Source organism: Biomphalaria glabrata, chromosome 14 (genome assembly GCF_947242115.1).
Source record: "Biomphalaria glabrata chromosome 14, xgBioGlab47.1, whole genome shotgun sequence".
NCBI classification, from domain to species: Eukaryota; Metazoa; Mollusca; class Gastropoda; family Planorbidae; genus Biomphalaria; species Biomphalaria glabrata.
Window position 1 is genome coordinate 22,420,344 of NC_074724.1, and position 14,693 is coordinate 22,435,036.

Sequence of the window (14,693 nt, forward strand, 5' to 3'; positions counted from 1 at the left end):
CAGGGGGAGGTTGAATTGGAATGGTGGCTGAGGAGCCATAGGGAGAAGTGTTTTCACGGGCGCGAGGGTTCGGCTTACCTCGCGACTTCCTGGCACTATCAATGCCAGGGAGAGGTTGAGTCGGAATGTTGGCTGATGAGCCATGGAGAGGAGTGAGTCCACGAGAGCAAGGGTTCATCTTACCTCGGGGCATTCTGACACTGTCAATGTCAGAGGAAGGTTGCTTAATTTTGGCTGAGTAGCCTGGGTCAAGTAGACCCTCACGAGTGCGCGGGCACACTTTAACTCGTGACTTCCTAGCAGTGTCAAAGCCAGGGCAAAGTGGTTTGAGCTTCGCTGATGAGTCAGGACCGGGCGGGTGAGTGTGGCGACCAGGGCTTCCAACCAGCTGGTTGCTGCCACGTTTCTGCTTCGCCGATCTACCGACGGGCAGAGAAAAGTATGGCTTGTTGACTTCTCCAAGAGGAACATATTTGGAGCCTAGAATGAAGTCATACACTGGCGTGTCCATAACGGCGGCGTCGATGGTGCCATGTACGTATCTGCACTCCACGTGCACCCTCGCGACAGGTAGAACCTGCGGAGGAGTGCCACGGTCAATAGACTGGATTGTCACTGTTCCACCAGTGAGATCCGATGGGTCAATCAGCTTCTTATTGATAACCGCGCCGAACGAACAGCCTGAGTCGTAGAGGCCCAAAACTTCGACACCGTTGGCCAAAATGTTCTCTACTCCCGGAGGAGAAGAGATGGGGTGAGGTAGCACTGGTGGGAGTTCTGGTTGGCCGAGATCAATGGCAGTGGGTTGAGGAACCACGGCCATCGTGGAGACGAAGTATGTGTCCTCCTCCGGTTGGTCAGAAGGATCGATCGCGGAGGGTTGAGAGACTGGCGTCACCGTAGATAGGGTCCGTGGGGCCTGCTGCTGCCGTTGTGGAGTGGGTCTACTGTCACGCGCGCTATGACGTAAGTCACGCTGAGAGTAGTTGGGCTGGTTATAGCGAGACTGATGGTTGGGGCGGTTATTGTAGTTATGAGGGGCTGATTGCCGGCCTGGTGCCTGGTTGTGCTGGGGAGTATTAGGAGCAAGGTTGGATTGAGCAGGAGAAGTTGGTTGGTCTGTTTGCTGGTCTGTCGCGGTTGCTTTACCTTTTAAGTCCTTACGGGCGTTCAAGTACCGGTCAGCGGCGGAAGCTATGTCAGCGGGCGCGGTCGCTTGTTGCTCCCTGACATAAACTCTGACCTCTGGGGACATGCATTCCAACAGCTGCTCAGAGAGTATGAGGCATGCTAGGCCATCAAAAGTCTCTGGCAATTGGCTGAGGGCGTGCCACCTGACAAGGTACTTGTCCAGCCTCTCGCAGAGGTTGCCGTAGGTCTCTCTGCGTTCGAGGCGGGAACTTCTGAACTTTTTGTGGTAGGCCTCGGCGGTCAACTCGAACTGGACGAGTAGCGCCTGTTTGAGGGCTGTGTAGTCCTCTCTCTGGCCGGAGGGAAGTTTGGAGTAAACCTCGTAGGCTTTGCCTCGGAGGCATTGGGATAACCGGAAGCACCATTTCTCCTCTGGCAGACCGTAAAAGCGTGCTACTTCCTCAAAACGGACAAGATAAACTTCGATGTTCTCTGTCTTGTCGTCAAAGTGCTCCATTGGCATGTGGGGTAGACCGTTCAAGGAACTTTGAAAGGAGGCTGGGCTAGCCGGGCGGGACTCGGAAGAAGCCTGGCGGGCGGCCTCGTTCTCTTTGTCCGCGGCTATCTTTTCTCTCGCTGTAATTTGTTGCTCCTTTTCTCTCTCTGTGACTTCTTTTTCTTTAGCTATGGCTATTTCAGCTTCCTTTCTTTCTCTTTCTTTGGCGATAGCTATTTCATTATCCTTATCCTTCATCGCTAGTTCATGCTCCCTTGCTAATCTTCTTTCTTCCTTTTCGTCTTCCTTTCTTTTTTCTTCTTCTCTTTCAAACGCCTCAAATCGTGCTCTCACAAATTCTTTCCGTTCTGCCTCATCGTCAAATAAGGTGGCCGCAAACTCCTTCAATTCAGCCATTTTCTGCTTCATGTCAGAGTCCGCTTTCGAGCGTGTGCCGCTGGCCATAATGATGAGGGGTGGGTAATGAGAGGTACTAGGATGATGGAGGGGCAGATAGAATGGATAATAGGATTGAGCTAGAATTAAAGAAAGCGGGTTAGCGAAAGTGAGTCGCTGGTTATAGGAAAGAGTGCAAAAGGAATGTGGTGTCTGCCTATGTTAATCACAAAGTTCCTGCAAGAAAATATTACACATGAAATGCAATAATAATAATATAAAAATATGACAGAAGTGACACTCTTGATAATGCGAAGTGATGATACTTATAAATACTTTTAGAAAATTATTGATAGGAAATTTGGTTATTGCTGCCTGTTCGTGCCTGCTGTACTAATGGGTTAAATCCACGGACGGGCTCGCCAAAATGTGACAGGTGGGGAAATGTGACGTGTATTTGGCACGTTGTATGTCTAGGGGATGATTATTTTTGAAAGCAATCACACCCCCACTTATCAGCATATGAATCGGGAGCAGACACGCAACGAGACGAAGCAATGAAAGATAGATACAAAAGTTAAAATAAAGAATATTTATTTACATAAATATACATATAAGAATAAAAAGGGGGAGGGTTTGCATCTATCTCTAGTATATTATATGTTTAATCATCACTCTTGCACCTAATAAGAGAGTATGTCACTTTGTCCTCTGACTTAGCTGGTTGTCCTGTTAATGTCGCAGCTGGCTGTGTCCTGGCTTGAGGTTCTGCAGCTGGAGGTGGCGCTCTAGCGGATAGAGGGACGCCGGTGATATAGTTCTTGTGGAGTTTCAATCCCAAGCTCTAGTATCTGTAGTGGGCACAGTAGGGCGGGTGGCCGGCTACCGTGGGCACAAGGTTACTGCGGGCAGAGCGGATCTGCCTGGGCAGCGTAGTTGACAGGATAAGTCCAGTGAGTTGCAGAGGGTTGGCGTAGCTATGACGTCTCACACAGATCTGAATCCATAGGGACGCCGCACCTAATAGCTTGACAGGTGGGCTGTCGAATAGGCGGGCAATGCCGATAGCGCCAAGTGGTAGAGTTGAGTAGATCTCAGTAGGCAAGTGCAGTGCTGAATAGCACTAAGCACAACTGCAGGTAAATGGATCGTTGATCCAGTAACTAGGCAATAGGTGATTCTTGATAGCAACTAGGCAAGTGCAGCGCTGATTAGCACTAAGCACATAGATAGGCCAGTAGGCAAATAGGCAGGTAAGTGATCCGATAAATAGGCAGACACCTGAGGGAGGCTGCGGATAAATAAAGACAAGTTAGGACATGTCTCTCATACATCTTATCGATGCCCTCGACTGAGGTGCATTCGTCAGATTGGTAAAATTGCTTTAGAGCACAATGGGGAGATGATGACAAATGGGATTTGGAAAATAGATGGCGGATAGTAGCAATATAAAAATGTACATAAAAGGGAACGTAATAATATAAAAATATACATAGAAGGGGAAATAATAATCTCAAATAAACAACACAGGTGGATAGAGAAAGAAAAGGGGGGGGGGGTGAGTTGGGCGGTGGTCAGCGATCCAGATGGTTTGTTTACATATGACCGTGGGTCGAGAACAATGGAGCGTGCTTGAATGTCCCTTCAAGCGGCGCAACTCTCATTAGAGTAAAATGAGTAAAGGGGAGATAATCCATTACATAATTCATATCTCTTTTCTAGACGCAGTATCAGTGCGCTAGTAAGATTATCAAGGCTGTCAACCGAAATAAAAGAAATAAAATAAGATGTACAAATATATACATGGTTGCATCAATGATCAATTGAGCAAGGTAGCATTAATAGATTAATGCAATACTAAAATATATACATAGCACATGTTTATGTTTTCTACTTACGCCAGTGAGAAATACACAATGCACTAATTAAATATAAATGAACTAAGCAAAATACACATGATAAAATCCAATGGAAATAGCACAAAAGTAATTAAGATGGAACTTGTGATTAAGTTCGGCTTACCACCAGGTATTCCTCTAGGAGAAAGAATAAGTGATATAGTCCAGACTCGATAGCTCAGCTCGAATGAGAAAGAGAGGGTCTGACTTTATTTAATCTACTTATATATGCCTGGGAAATGTGGGCGGACACAGGAAACGTCCTAGGCTAAGAATTAGCTTACACGTGGGTGGATTTGACTCGAGGTGGGAGTCGCACCTTGGAATATCACGCGGTGCGTTGACCAGGGTCATCTCTTAGATCAAAGAGAGACGTGAGAGAAAGGGGGGGGGGAGAAGGATTAGCTTGCATTCAAACCAAGGTGGGGTCAACCGCGACCGTCCTTCAGACATCCGGCGGGCAAGACAAAAGAGATTGTGTGTCTACCTTTCCCCGATCAAGGGCAGATAAATGAAAGGACGCGCTTTAGCTATCTCCAATGTGGTCAACTAAGTCTAGCCTGGAGAGGAAAAGGTGGCGCGGGTGAAGAAATTGGGGTTAGGACGGGGAAATAATTGAAATAAAATAAATAAATAAGGAAAATTAATAATTAATGCTGTGATAATTTAGAGTGACTCTGACAGCGAGTTTTTGACTTGTCACAACACCACTACCCCCATCTGTGCCACCACCAGGTTTATAACAATATTATTGCAATAGACATGAGTTGATCCCATAGACTTATAAACTACACTGGAAACCGGAAATAAATTCTTATCCGCGACTGATCGATTCACAGACCTATATATATATATAGATTTGTATGTACGTAAACTCTTTTTTCGGTTCTAAGGGAAGTCACCCCAATCAATCTTTTCTGTCTTAGAAAAGTAATGATCTTTAGTTTTCAAAGTTTAGAAATAATGCAAAATCATTTCTCGGATATTGACGCAAATATATGAAACAAAGCCATTTCCTGTTTGTTTCCGTTGAGATATTTCAAAAATCCTAGATCGAAATAATTCATGTTGATTAAAATAATCTTATGTTCATTTAAATAGATTGATTTCCTAGATCTTTCTAGATTATGTATCTAAAAATTGCAAAATAATAATTATGAGATATTAGTACTCGATTTTTGATGTTCAATTACTAGATCTAGGTCTAAAAATTAAATTATATGTTACATAGGTTAGGGTTGAAAAACAACTTGACTTCTTCGAACTACTTGACAAAACAACTTGACTTCTTCGAACTACTTGACAAAACAACTTGACTTCTTCGAACTACTTGACAAAACAACTTGACTTCTTCGAACTACTTGACAAAACAACTTGACTTCTTCGAACTACTTGACAAAACAACTTGACTTCTTCGAACTACTTGACAAAACAACTTGACTTCTTCGAACTACTTGACAAAACAACTTGACTTCTTCGAACTACTTGACAAAACAACTTGACTTCTTCGAACTACTTTACAAAACAACTTGACTTCTTCGAACTACTTGACATAACAACTTGACTTCTTCGAACTACTTGACAAAACAACTTGACTTCTTCGAACTACTTGACAAAACAACTTGACTTCTTCGAACTACTTTACAAAACAACTTGACTTCTTCGAACTACTTGACAAAACAACTTGACTTCTTCGAACTAATTGACAAAACAACTTGACTTCTTCTAACTACTTGACAAAACAACTTGACTTCTTCGAACTACTTGACAAAACAACTTGACTTCTTCTAACTACTTTACAAAACAACTTGACTTCTTCGAACTACTTGACAAAACAACTTGACTTCTTCGAACTACTTGACAAAACAACTTGACTTCTTTGAACTACTTGACAAAACAACTTGACTTCTTCGAACTACTTGACAAAACAACTTGACTTCTTATAACTACTTGACAAAACAACTTGACTTCTTCGAACTACTTTACAAAACAACTTGACTTCTTCGAACTACTTGACAAAACAACTTGACTTCTTCGAACTAATTGACAAAACAACTTGACTTCTTCGAACTACTTGACAAAACAACTTGACTTCTTCTAACTACTTGACAAAACAACTTGACTTCTTCTAACTACTTGACAAAACAACTTGACTTCTTCGAACTACTTGACAAAACAACTTGACTACTTCGAACTACTTGACAAAACAACTTGACTTCTTCGAACTACTTGACAAAACAACTTGACTTCTTCGAACTACTTGACAAAACAACTTGACTTCTTCGAACTACTTGACAAAACAACTTGACTTCTTCGAACTACTTGACAAAACAACTTGACTTCTTCGAACTACTTGACAAAACAACTTGACTTCTTCGAACTACTTGACAAAACAACTTGACTTCTTCGAACTACTTGACAAAACAACTTGACTTCTTCGAACTACTTGACAAAACAACTTGACTTCTTCGAACTACTTGACAAAACAACTTGACTTCTTCGAACTACTTGACAAAACAACTTGACTTCTTCGAACTACTTGACAAAACAACTTGACTTCTTCGAACTACTTGACAAAACAACTTGACTTCTTCTAACTACTTGACAAAACAACAACTTGACTTCATCCAACTTTCTACACAAATTTCTCGACATTTCTTGTCGTGTTAAAAAGTCTCTATGTCCAGTCTAGTAGAATATATAAGTGTGGGCGAGTGGGGACAGTTGGAGACATCTGCCCCGCATCTGCTTCCAAAATGATATATAAATAATTTGTGTTTGCCAGTAGACATTCCATTGTGTTGGTGAATTGAATGTATTCAAATTACATCTAATGTTAATTAACTATCATTGTTGGACTATGTAAAGGACTTGGGTTAGTCCAATACAGGCATAGCTCGTGTAGGGTTATGATTCTCACATGCATACCTTGACATGTATAAATATTGTAAAGTACCACTCAACGAAGGAGTATAACATTCGTATTTATTTACAACCAACTGCAAGTTAAACATATTATATTAAATGCATAACTAGAAATACTAAATGTGCCCAAATTAATACTACAGGGCGCTTAGACTAGATTCATTTGACAAAGGCTATCAATGCCACACATAATATTACCCCCAAATAGTCCGTTCACACACATAGAAAGAATAATAATATAACCTCTCCTTTCACTGGGTATAAAAACTGATTATAATCACAAGCACCCTACTCAGATCAGGTCAGCTCTCCAACTGCTAGACTGACCGCTAGAAACCTAATTGTCCCCCCCCCCCTTGAAAATCCCGTGATAAAAACACTTCACAAACCAACTAATAAAATAAACAAACACTCACACAATCTCACATCTTACACACCCCTGCTCTTGACAGACTACTTATTGTGTTTTACTTTTGGTGGTAGTTCGTAGTTATCAGTTACCTCATAGTCAACACTCTTCACTTAACTAGGGGGAAAGTTTACCAATAAATCTAAGTTACACTTACAGCTCAGACTTCCCACAGCTATAAGAACAACTTCCTTTATGTAATGATTCTATAGAGATTGATGAAAATAGTTGAAGAGTATGAACATACGTAGAAATGTTCGGTGATATAAAACAAACGAACACAATTCGTGTCACTCTAGAGTCGTGGCTGCCTGTTTGTGTGGTATGCGCTTCGGGCTATCGTCACGATGATTCCGTGTTCCAACCCGTCCCATATGCCTGCTCTGCATTGCTAGTGAAAGTTTGATTTGGACGTTAGATTCAATTAATGCACACATTGTAAGACATTTCTTTAAGGATAAGAAATAGTATATATCTATACATATAATCAAGCTAAGTTTTTAAAAAATATATCTTTAGACTTTTAACATTTATTAATAAACAACTGTTAGAATATTCACTTTTAAAAAAATATTTGGTTGTGCTAAGAAAGTAATTATAGTTTTTTTTAATGACATGTAAAATATAACAGCAGCAGAGCGGTATAGCTAGAAAAGCATGGATTTCTGATTTGGCCAAATGCCTGGTAGCGTCCCATCTACCTGTCAAACATCTTATCTAACCATCCATGTCACGTGTTTACGAGACTCACCTGGAGCGAGACCAACCGTTATCTAAGACATGAACACTGATCTGCAAAGCCACAACCTGTGGGCAGTTTAGACCAATAGACCAAAACAGACATGTCACGTGGCAAGGAGCTATTGGTCCAAAATGCCAACAGATTGTAACGTTGAAGTTCAGTATTTATGTTTTATATAACGATTGGTCTCGTCTAGAGCAGTCCCTAAGCGATACTAGAAAACATTTGAACCAGAGAATCTTCCAGCACAGAGTTAGGTCGCAGTTAAAATTGTGACAGGACGGCATATGTACATTTACATATAGATAGCTTTGAAAGTGTATGTAATTAAACAAAAGGAACAAATAATAAGAAAACGGTGGTTTTGAATCGTGTGTCTGCATCTGTTTTACCACTGACTGAAATTCTGATAGTGTTTTATTAGTTTAGTAATTACTTACATTTCAATAATTATAACAAGACCATACATTATTGAAGTCAATAAGTATTTAATTCGGTATTAGTTTACGTGACTAGAAACGCTAAATCAGGTTTCTCTTATATTTTAAGAATATGCAGAACAAAATGCAGATTACAAATATGTAATTTGATTTCCTCGGAGATAAATAGTTTTTCGAATATATTTTTTAAGTTTTATTTCTCATTACCATATATTGTCATTGGAAATACGCCATTTTGGTTTTAAGGCTTAATACCAGACATCTCCCTTGAATTACTTGCCAACATTTTTCTGTTGCTGTTTTGTCTTTCTTTCTAGCAGCTATTAGATCTAATATTAAAATTCATTTAAAATGATAGCGTAAGAACAAAAAACTCTCTTTAAAAAAGTTGTTGAAAAAAAAATAGAAACAACTTCATCAATTTATTATTAACATTTTTTAGACCTTCATTTCAGTAAATACACTTAAAAATTCATAACTTGACAGCATAAGATTAAAAATCTCTTTAAAAAAGGTTATTGAAAGTTTAATATAAATAATGGAGATAAATATGCTTAAAAACAACATGGTGGTCAGTAAAGGTATCTGGGCATCTAAACTATTACCTTTAATTCAATATAAATAAGAACAAGACACTTTAAAAGAAAAATACATTGCTTTGTACAAGATAAATAAAAGAATTGCACTTTCCCTTGAAAGCTTGTAAATAATTTATAAATAAAGTTTATATAAATTACTTATTTAATTAACAAAAATAAATTTTAGAAATGCTTTTTTTTTTAAAAACAAAACAATAAGCTTCTATAAAATTACATACCTTATTAGCTTTGTTTTTTTTTAAAGTATTTTTTATGTTTTTCTTTCATTCTACATTCGTTCGTTCTAAAAGAAGACAAGAATCTCTCTATTAGTTGCATAGAGGAAGAATGGTCTTTTGGAGAACAAAATTTCATAAATTGATTTTATGTTTTTCTTCTTTATACTTCAGTGACATGGAACACACAAATTTGAACCCTTGAAGAAATTTCGCCTACGATTTGGAATGTAATTTAAATTTAACTATTCATGACAGTATTTGTATATAATACTGTTTGTAAACCCTGCTCTTACTCTGACACGACTATTTCTAGTGCACACCTGGATGTCGTTATGAATAAGACCAAATCACAGTGGGATGAAAGCGGCTGCCAGCAGCCCGAGTAGAGGAAGAGAAATATCGTCTTCCGCTCAGCAGTGGGGACCAGAGTGAATATTACACGTTTGTACGAAAAGGCCAAGCAGAAATACGGGAAAGGATTATAACTAGTGGATAGGCTAGTAGCGAAGTGAAGCACTAGTACATCCAGAGGCACTTTATGGTGTCAGGAAAGTGTCCATTATAGTTGAAAGTCTTTCCTGTACCTGCAGTAATTTGTGATAGCACCGTTCTTAGACAACTATGGAGTGACAACGGACCTTTGAACACGTCGCGGTTGCAATGCACTGTGCCACATAGGATACACATGTGAACTGATTCAGCACAAGAAGAACTGAAGGTCTACTGCTTATGTTCGTAGGTTCGTCGTCTTATTTCGAGATTTGTAGATTAGGTGGCTAAACTTGGATACCTATTAACTCGGCTAGAGCAGAGTTAAATTTGATGACTAGGTAATATAGAGAACTTAAGAGCACTAGACTAGAAAAGTAAAGCAGCAATAGTCCATACATAAAATACTAACTATAACTTACACATACAAAAATATAAAAAAAGCAACACGGTTTTAATAATCAGAAAGAGTCAGAGATAAAGGCACATTTCTTTTTCTATATGCTGGATCCATTTCTTTTTCCCTAGAGCAATTCAAGCATGAAACGGGTTTAGTCTCTAATTAAAATGCACGACTAGAAGAGCACATTGATAGGACGTAATTACCTAACGTCTGCAGTTTATAAGATAAGATATAACAAAAAGAAATGTACACAAGAGGAAGAAATTCACGTACATATTATCCATTTTTTAAACAAATTCACAAAATTAAGCAGCTCGTTTAAAGCACGGACTTACAGCGCATGTACTGTTCATATATGTACACCTGATCTCAATATCGCCTTCATTACATTTTCATAGTTACTAGTTCTTTTCGAAAGCGAGACCTAGTATTGCTTACAATTTAAAATATGAGCATACATTTAAACCATTTGTAAAACAAGAAATTTTTACCATTCCTTAGCTGTACTGGTTTATAATTCATCCCATAGTCTACATTCACAAACTTTAATGATTGGGTGTAACAGACCCGCAGGAGTGGCCTTGTTTTGTTACACATTTGTAACCCTTCTGAATAACACTTATTATTTCAGCAATCAAATGGCTTTCGTCACTAGTCACGTGATTAAACGATAGAAGTGTCTGCTGAATTGAGTTGAGCACCTTCTTCCTCGACTTTTTGTATGTTACATTTTTTGCTTCTCTTCCTGTATAACCTGTATAACCTGTATAACCTGTATAAAGTCAAACGAAACAAATAAGACACATTTCATTAAACTAGTGACTACATACGTGTGATAGGATTGGGTTAGGGTTAGAGTAGTTCGATAAAATACAGTTTAAATACACATTTTTTTTTTCACTTAGTGTTTCTTTTCTTTTGGTCATCTTATTGAAAGAGTTTATACAGGACACAATACATCTACAACTGAAAGGCAACTGTTCATGTGTTGTTGGTTTCTCCTTCTAGATCACTTTTACATAGGCATGTCAATCATAGAAACTAAATAGTCCATAGAACATGACGTGCTTCGCAAGAACAATCAATACCTAGAACATGTTACATATGCATGTCAATCATAGAAACTAAAACTGTAAATAGTCCATAGAACATGACGTGCTTCGCAAGAACAATCAATACCTAGAACATGTTACATATGCATGTCAATCATAGAAACTAAAACTGTAAATAGTCCATAGAACATGACGTGCTTCGCAAGAACAATCAATACCTAGAACATGTTACATATGCATGTCAATCATAGAAACTAAAACTGTAAATAGTCCATAGAACATGACGTGCTTCGCAAGAACAATCAATACCTAGAACATGTTACATATGCATGTCAATCAGAGAAACTAAAACTGTAAATAGTCCATAGAACATGACGTGCTTCGCAAGAACAATCAATACCTAGAACATGTTACATATGCATGTCAATCAGAGAAACTAAAACTGTAAATAGTCCATAGAACATGAAGTGCTTCGCAAGAACAATCAATACCTAGAACATGTTACATATGCATGTCAATCATAGAAACTAAGACTGTAAATAGTCCATAGAACATGACGTGCTTCGCAAGAACAATCAATACCTAGAACATGTTACATATGCATGTCAATCATAGAAACTAAGACTGTAAATAGTCCATAGAACATGACGTGCTTCGCAAAAACAATCAATACCTAGAACATGTTACATATGTATGTCAGTCATAGAAACTAAGACTGTAAATAGTCCATAGAACATGACGTGCTTCGCAAGAACAATCAATACCTAGAACACCATAGCGACACCTAATGAATAAATGGAAATTAAAAATGTACCGTCCACGACTAGTACACGGTCTTTTAGCGGACGATCCAGGTCGACGGCTACAATTCTTCGAATAAATTCGTGCCTGATTCGTACAAATGAAACCAGATCTTTTAGATTAAATAATCTGGTCTGATGAGGCTTGGCTAATAGTGTTGGGGCATGTTAACAGACCTAACTGTTAAGACTGAAGTAATGAAAATTCACATTGAATTGTAGAATCCCAACTAAACCAGTTCACAGTTAACCCAAGAACCAGTTGTCGAACGACTATTTGCCCGGGATCGAATAAGACCATTGAAAATATAAACATATTTAGTGAATTTTAACGTGTCAATCTTGACATTGAAATTTGTTTGTTTTTTTTAATTGGAAGTTACTTTTAAAAAAAAAAATATCATTCAATGTCAGTTACATAAATCTGGACCAAGTGTTTGCAGGCAAACCCCGAATAGCCCCTTCTTCGTCCTTAATTCTAATTTTGCGAAACACGAGTTATCCAGCCTGTTCTAAAGTGTGAGTACAGAAGAAAAAAACAAACTAGAAGCGTTGTGATGTCTCAGAGACTGTACCGAGACTTCCTGATCTAGTGAAACAGAAGCTGAGACAGTCTCAGTACTATATGTAGAGCTATCATTGTAGATTATCTGGGACTCTAGCTTGTCCGTACTTCGCCACGCGTTTTAGTTACTAACATAAGTATGTAGGCCTAACATGTCAATGGTGATTAAGCAATAGAAAAGTAAATAAATGTAATCTAAAGGTTTTATTTATTTGTAATTTAATTGTAATTGGGATTACAATTTTATAATATTAGCAAAAGCACAGTTAATTATGTTTATGAAAGAAAATAAGTTAAGGGTTGGGGGTCGCTGCATAGTGGGAAAGTGTTAAAAGGGGTCGACACGCTGAGAACCGCTGCCCCACACAGTTAATAAACTGAACAAAATTAAACTTCTCATACATTCTCTGAAATTGATCGAAATTGTGTGTCCTGTCTGTCGTGTGTGTCTTGTGTGTGTCGTGTGTGTCAGGGTGTTCTGGACAACATTGAAAATTGTTGAAGTTGGTCATTTTAAGTAATTGAGAAACCAAACGTTTCATGTCAAATGTGTCATTTGTAAATGTATGCCAATAAATCTCAATATTTGAGTGAATAATGTTTGTTTTAATGTAATGCAACTCCCCCCCCTTTTTTTTAAATCTTATATTCAAAGTACAAAATCCGGCATTCTGTAGAATGTCTGACGCTTTCAGGCAAGATAGGAACTTCTCAATTTCCTACTTTGTTTAGAAATCTTAGAGAATAACTAGAAATACTTCAGGGCGAGAGGTGATGTGGCTGAGCGGTAAATCGCTTGGGTGCTAAACCTGTGGTCCCGAACCCTGGTGAAGACTGATTTTTAATTTCGGGATCTTTGGGTGCCTTTGAGTCCACCCAGCTCTGTTGTAAAGGCGCTTGGTCGTTGTGCTGGCCACATGACACCCTCGCTCGTTCATTGTGGGCCACAGAAACAGATGAGCTCTACGTCATCTGCCCCATAGATCTCAAGGTCTGACTAGGAAACTTCACTTTTTATTTTACTTCACGGTTTATTAAAATGATTTTTTATGAATGATTTCTATTCGCCATTTAATATGTATAATTCTGTTCATTGAAATTACGACCCACTAAATGTGTTATTTGTGTAACAACTTTATTATGCTAGTATGAATTGTTGAATCGGTACGGTTTTCTTGTTGTGGAAGGTGAACGAAAGGCTTGGTAAGTGATCAAGGTTAATAGACTAATAATAAGGTGCCAGTGACTAAGTGATCAAGTTTGATAGACAATAATACTCGGCGTTCCAGTACCACCTCATCGTGGTCGCCGCGTGAACACTCTGCTCGCCTGGAGTGGCCAAGGGTACTGGTTGCTTGCCGCTGATGAATGAGCAGCCGGCAAGTGTAAAAAGAACTCAAAGGGGTTATGTCCAGCCCCCCCCCCCCCTTTCCTGCGGGGCCCCGGGGCAACGGTGAGTAAGAGACTCACGGGATCTCCGAAAAGCGGATAGCGCTGGACACCAACTCGAGGGTTGGTCGGGTTCTCCTGGAACTCGGCTGATTCGAGGGTCTCTCTTTGGGCAAAGACTGGACTGACTGGCGCGGCCTTAGCGGGCTGCGTCGGGCGGACTGGTTGGCGTCCACGAGCTAGGCTCTATCTAGCCCGTCCCCTGTGAGGTAGTAGAGGAACGCGCTTCCCAATAAGCAGTTTCGATACTGGGGATATCGAGCAATCCTTACACAACCACTCCTCCTGTAAGCGAGCTCTTGCCATACGGAGGTGGTGACCAGTAGTGCGGACTTCTCGCACCCTAGAATTTCGGACACTCTTGCAGTCCCTGTGCACACTACCTTCTAATCGGTAATAACTAAGGCCGCCAACGGCCTTCGACTTCTATGCAAACACAAAATGCGGGTACGAGCAGACCCAAACAGGCTCCGTCGCGCGGGTAGCGGGCGGCAGGCCCGACAACGAAAAATCCTCTACTACTCGCCCCGTGGTTCCGATCCGGTGGAACCTGTCGAACCACGAAAAATCAGCGAAGGTTCCCCTTCCCAGGACAAAGCCCTCTTCCCAGGCTACACTGCATTCGTTCTTCCCTCGGAAGAACGGTAGCCAAGGTGTGGCTAGCCAACCACACCAACCTGG

General features: G+C 39.8%; 1 protein-coding gene across 8 annotated transcripts in view; it reads right to left on the reverse strand.

Moving 5' to 3' along the window:
• Positions 1-6,892: 6,892 nt before the first annotated feature.
• Positions 6,893-14,693, reverse strand: part of LOC129922860 (uncharacterized) — a 28,957-nt gene continuing 21,156 nt past the window's right edge. For 5 of the 8 annotated variants that reach the window (XM_056010727.1, XM_056010723.1, XM_056010724.1 and 2 more), the window contains exon 9: positions 6,893-10,918. In XM_056010727.1, coding sequence (XP_055866702.1) covers positions 10,810-10,918 — 109 coding nt within the window. In that variant the 3' untranslated portion in view covers positions 6,893-10,809. The remainder of the gene's footprint in view (positions 10,919-14,693) is intronic. The other 3 variants (XM_056010725.1, XM_056010722.1, XR_008774817.1) reach the window with 2 other exon arrangements.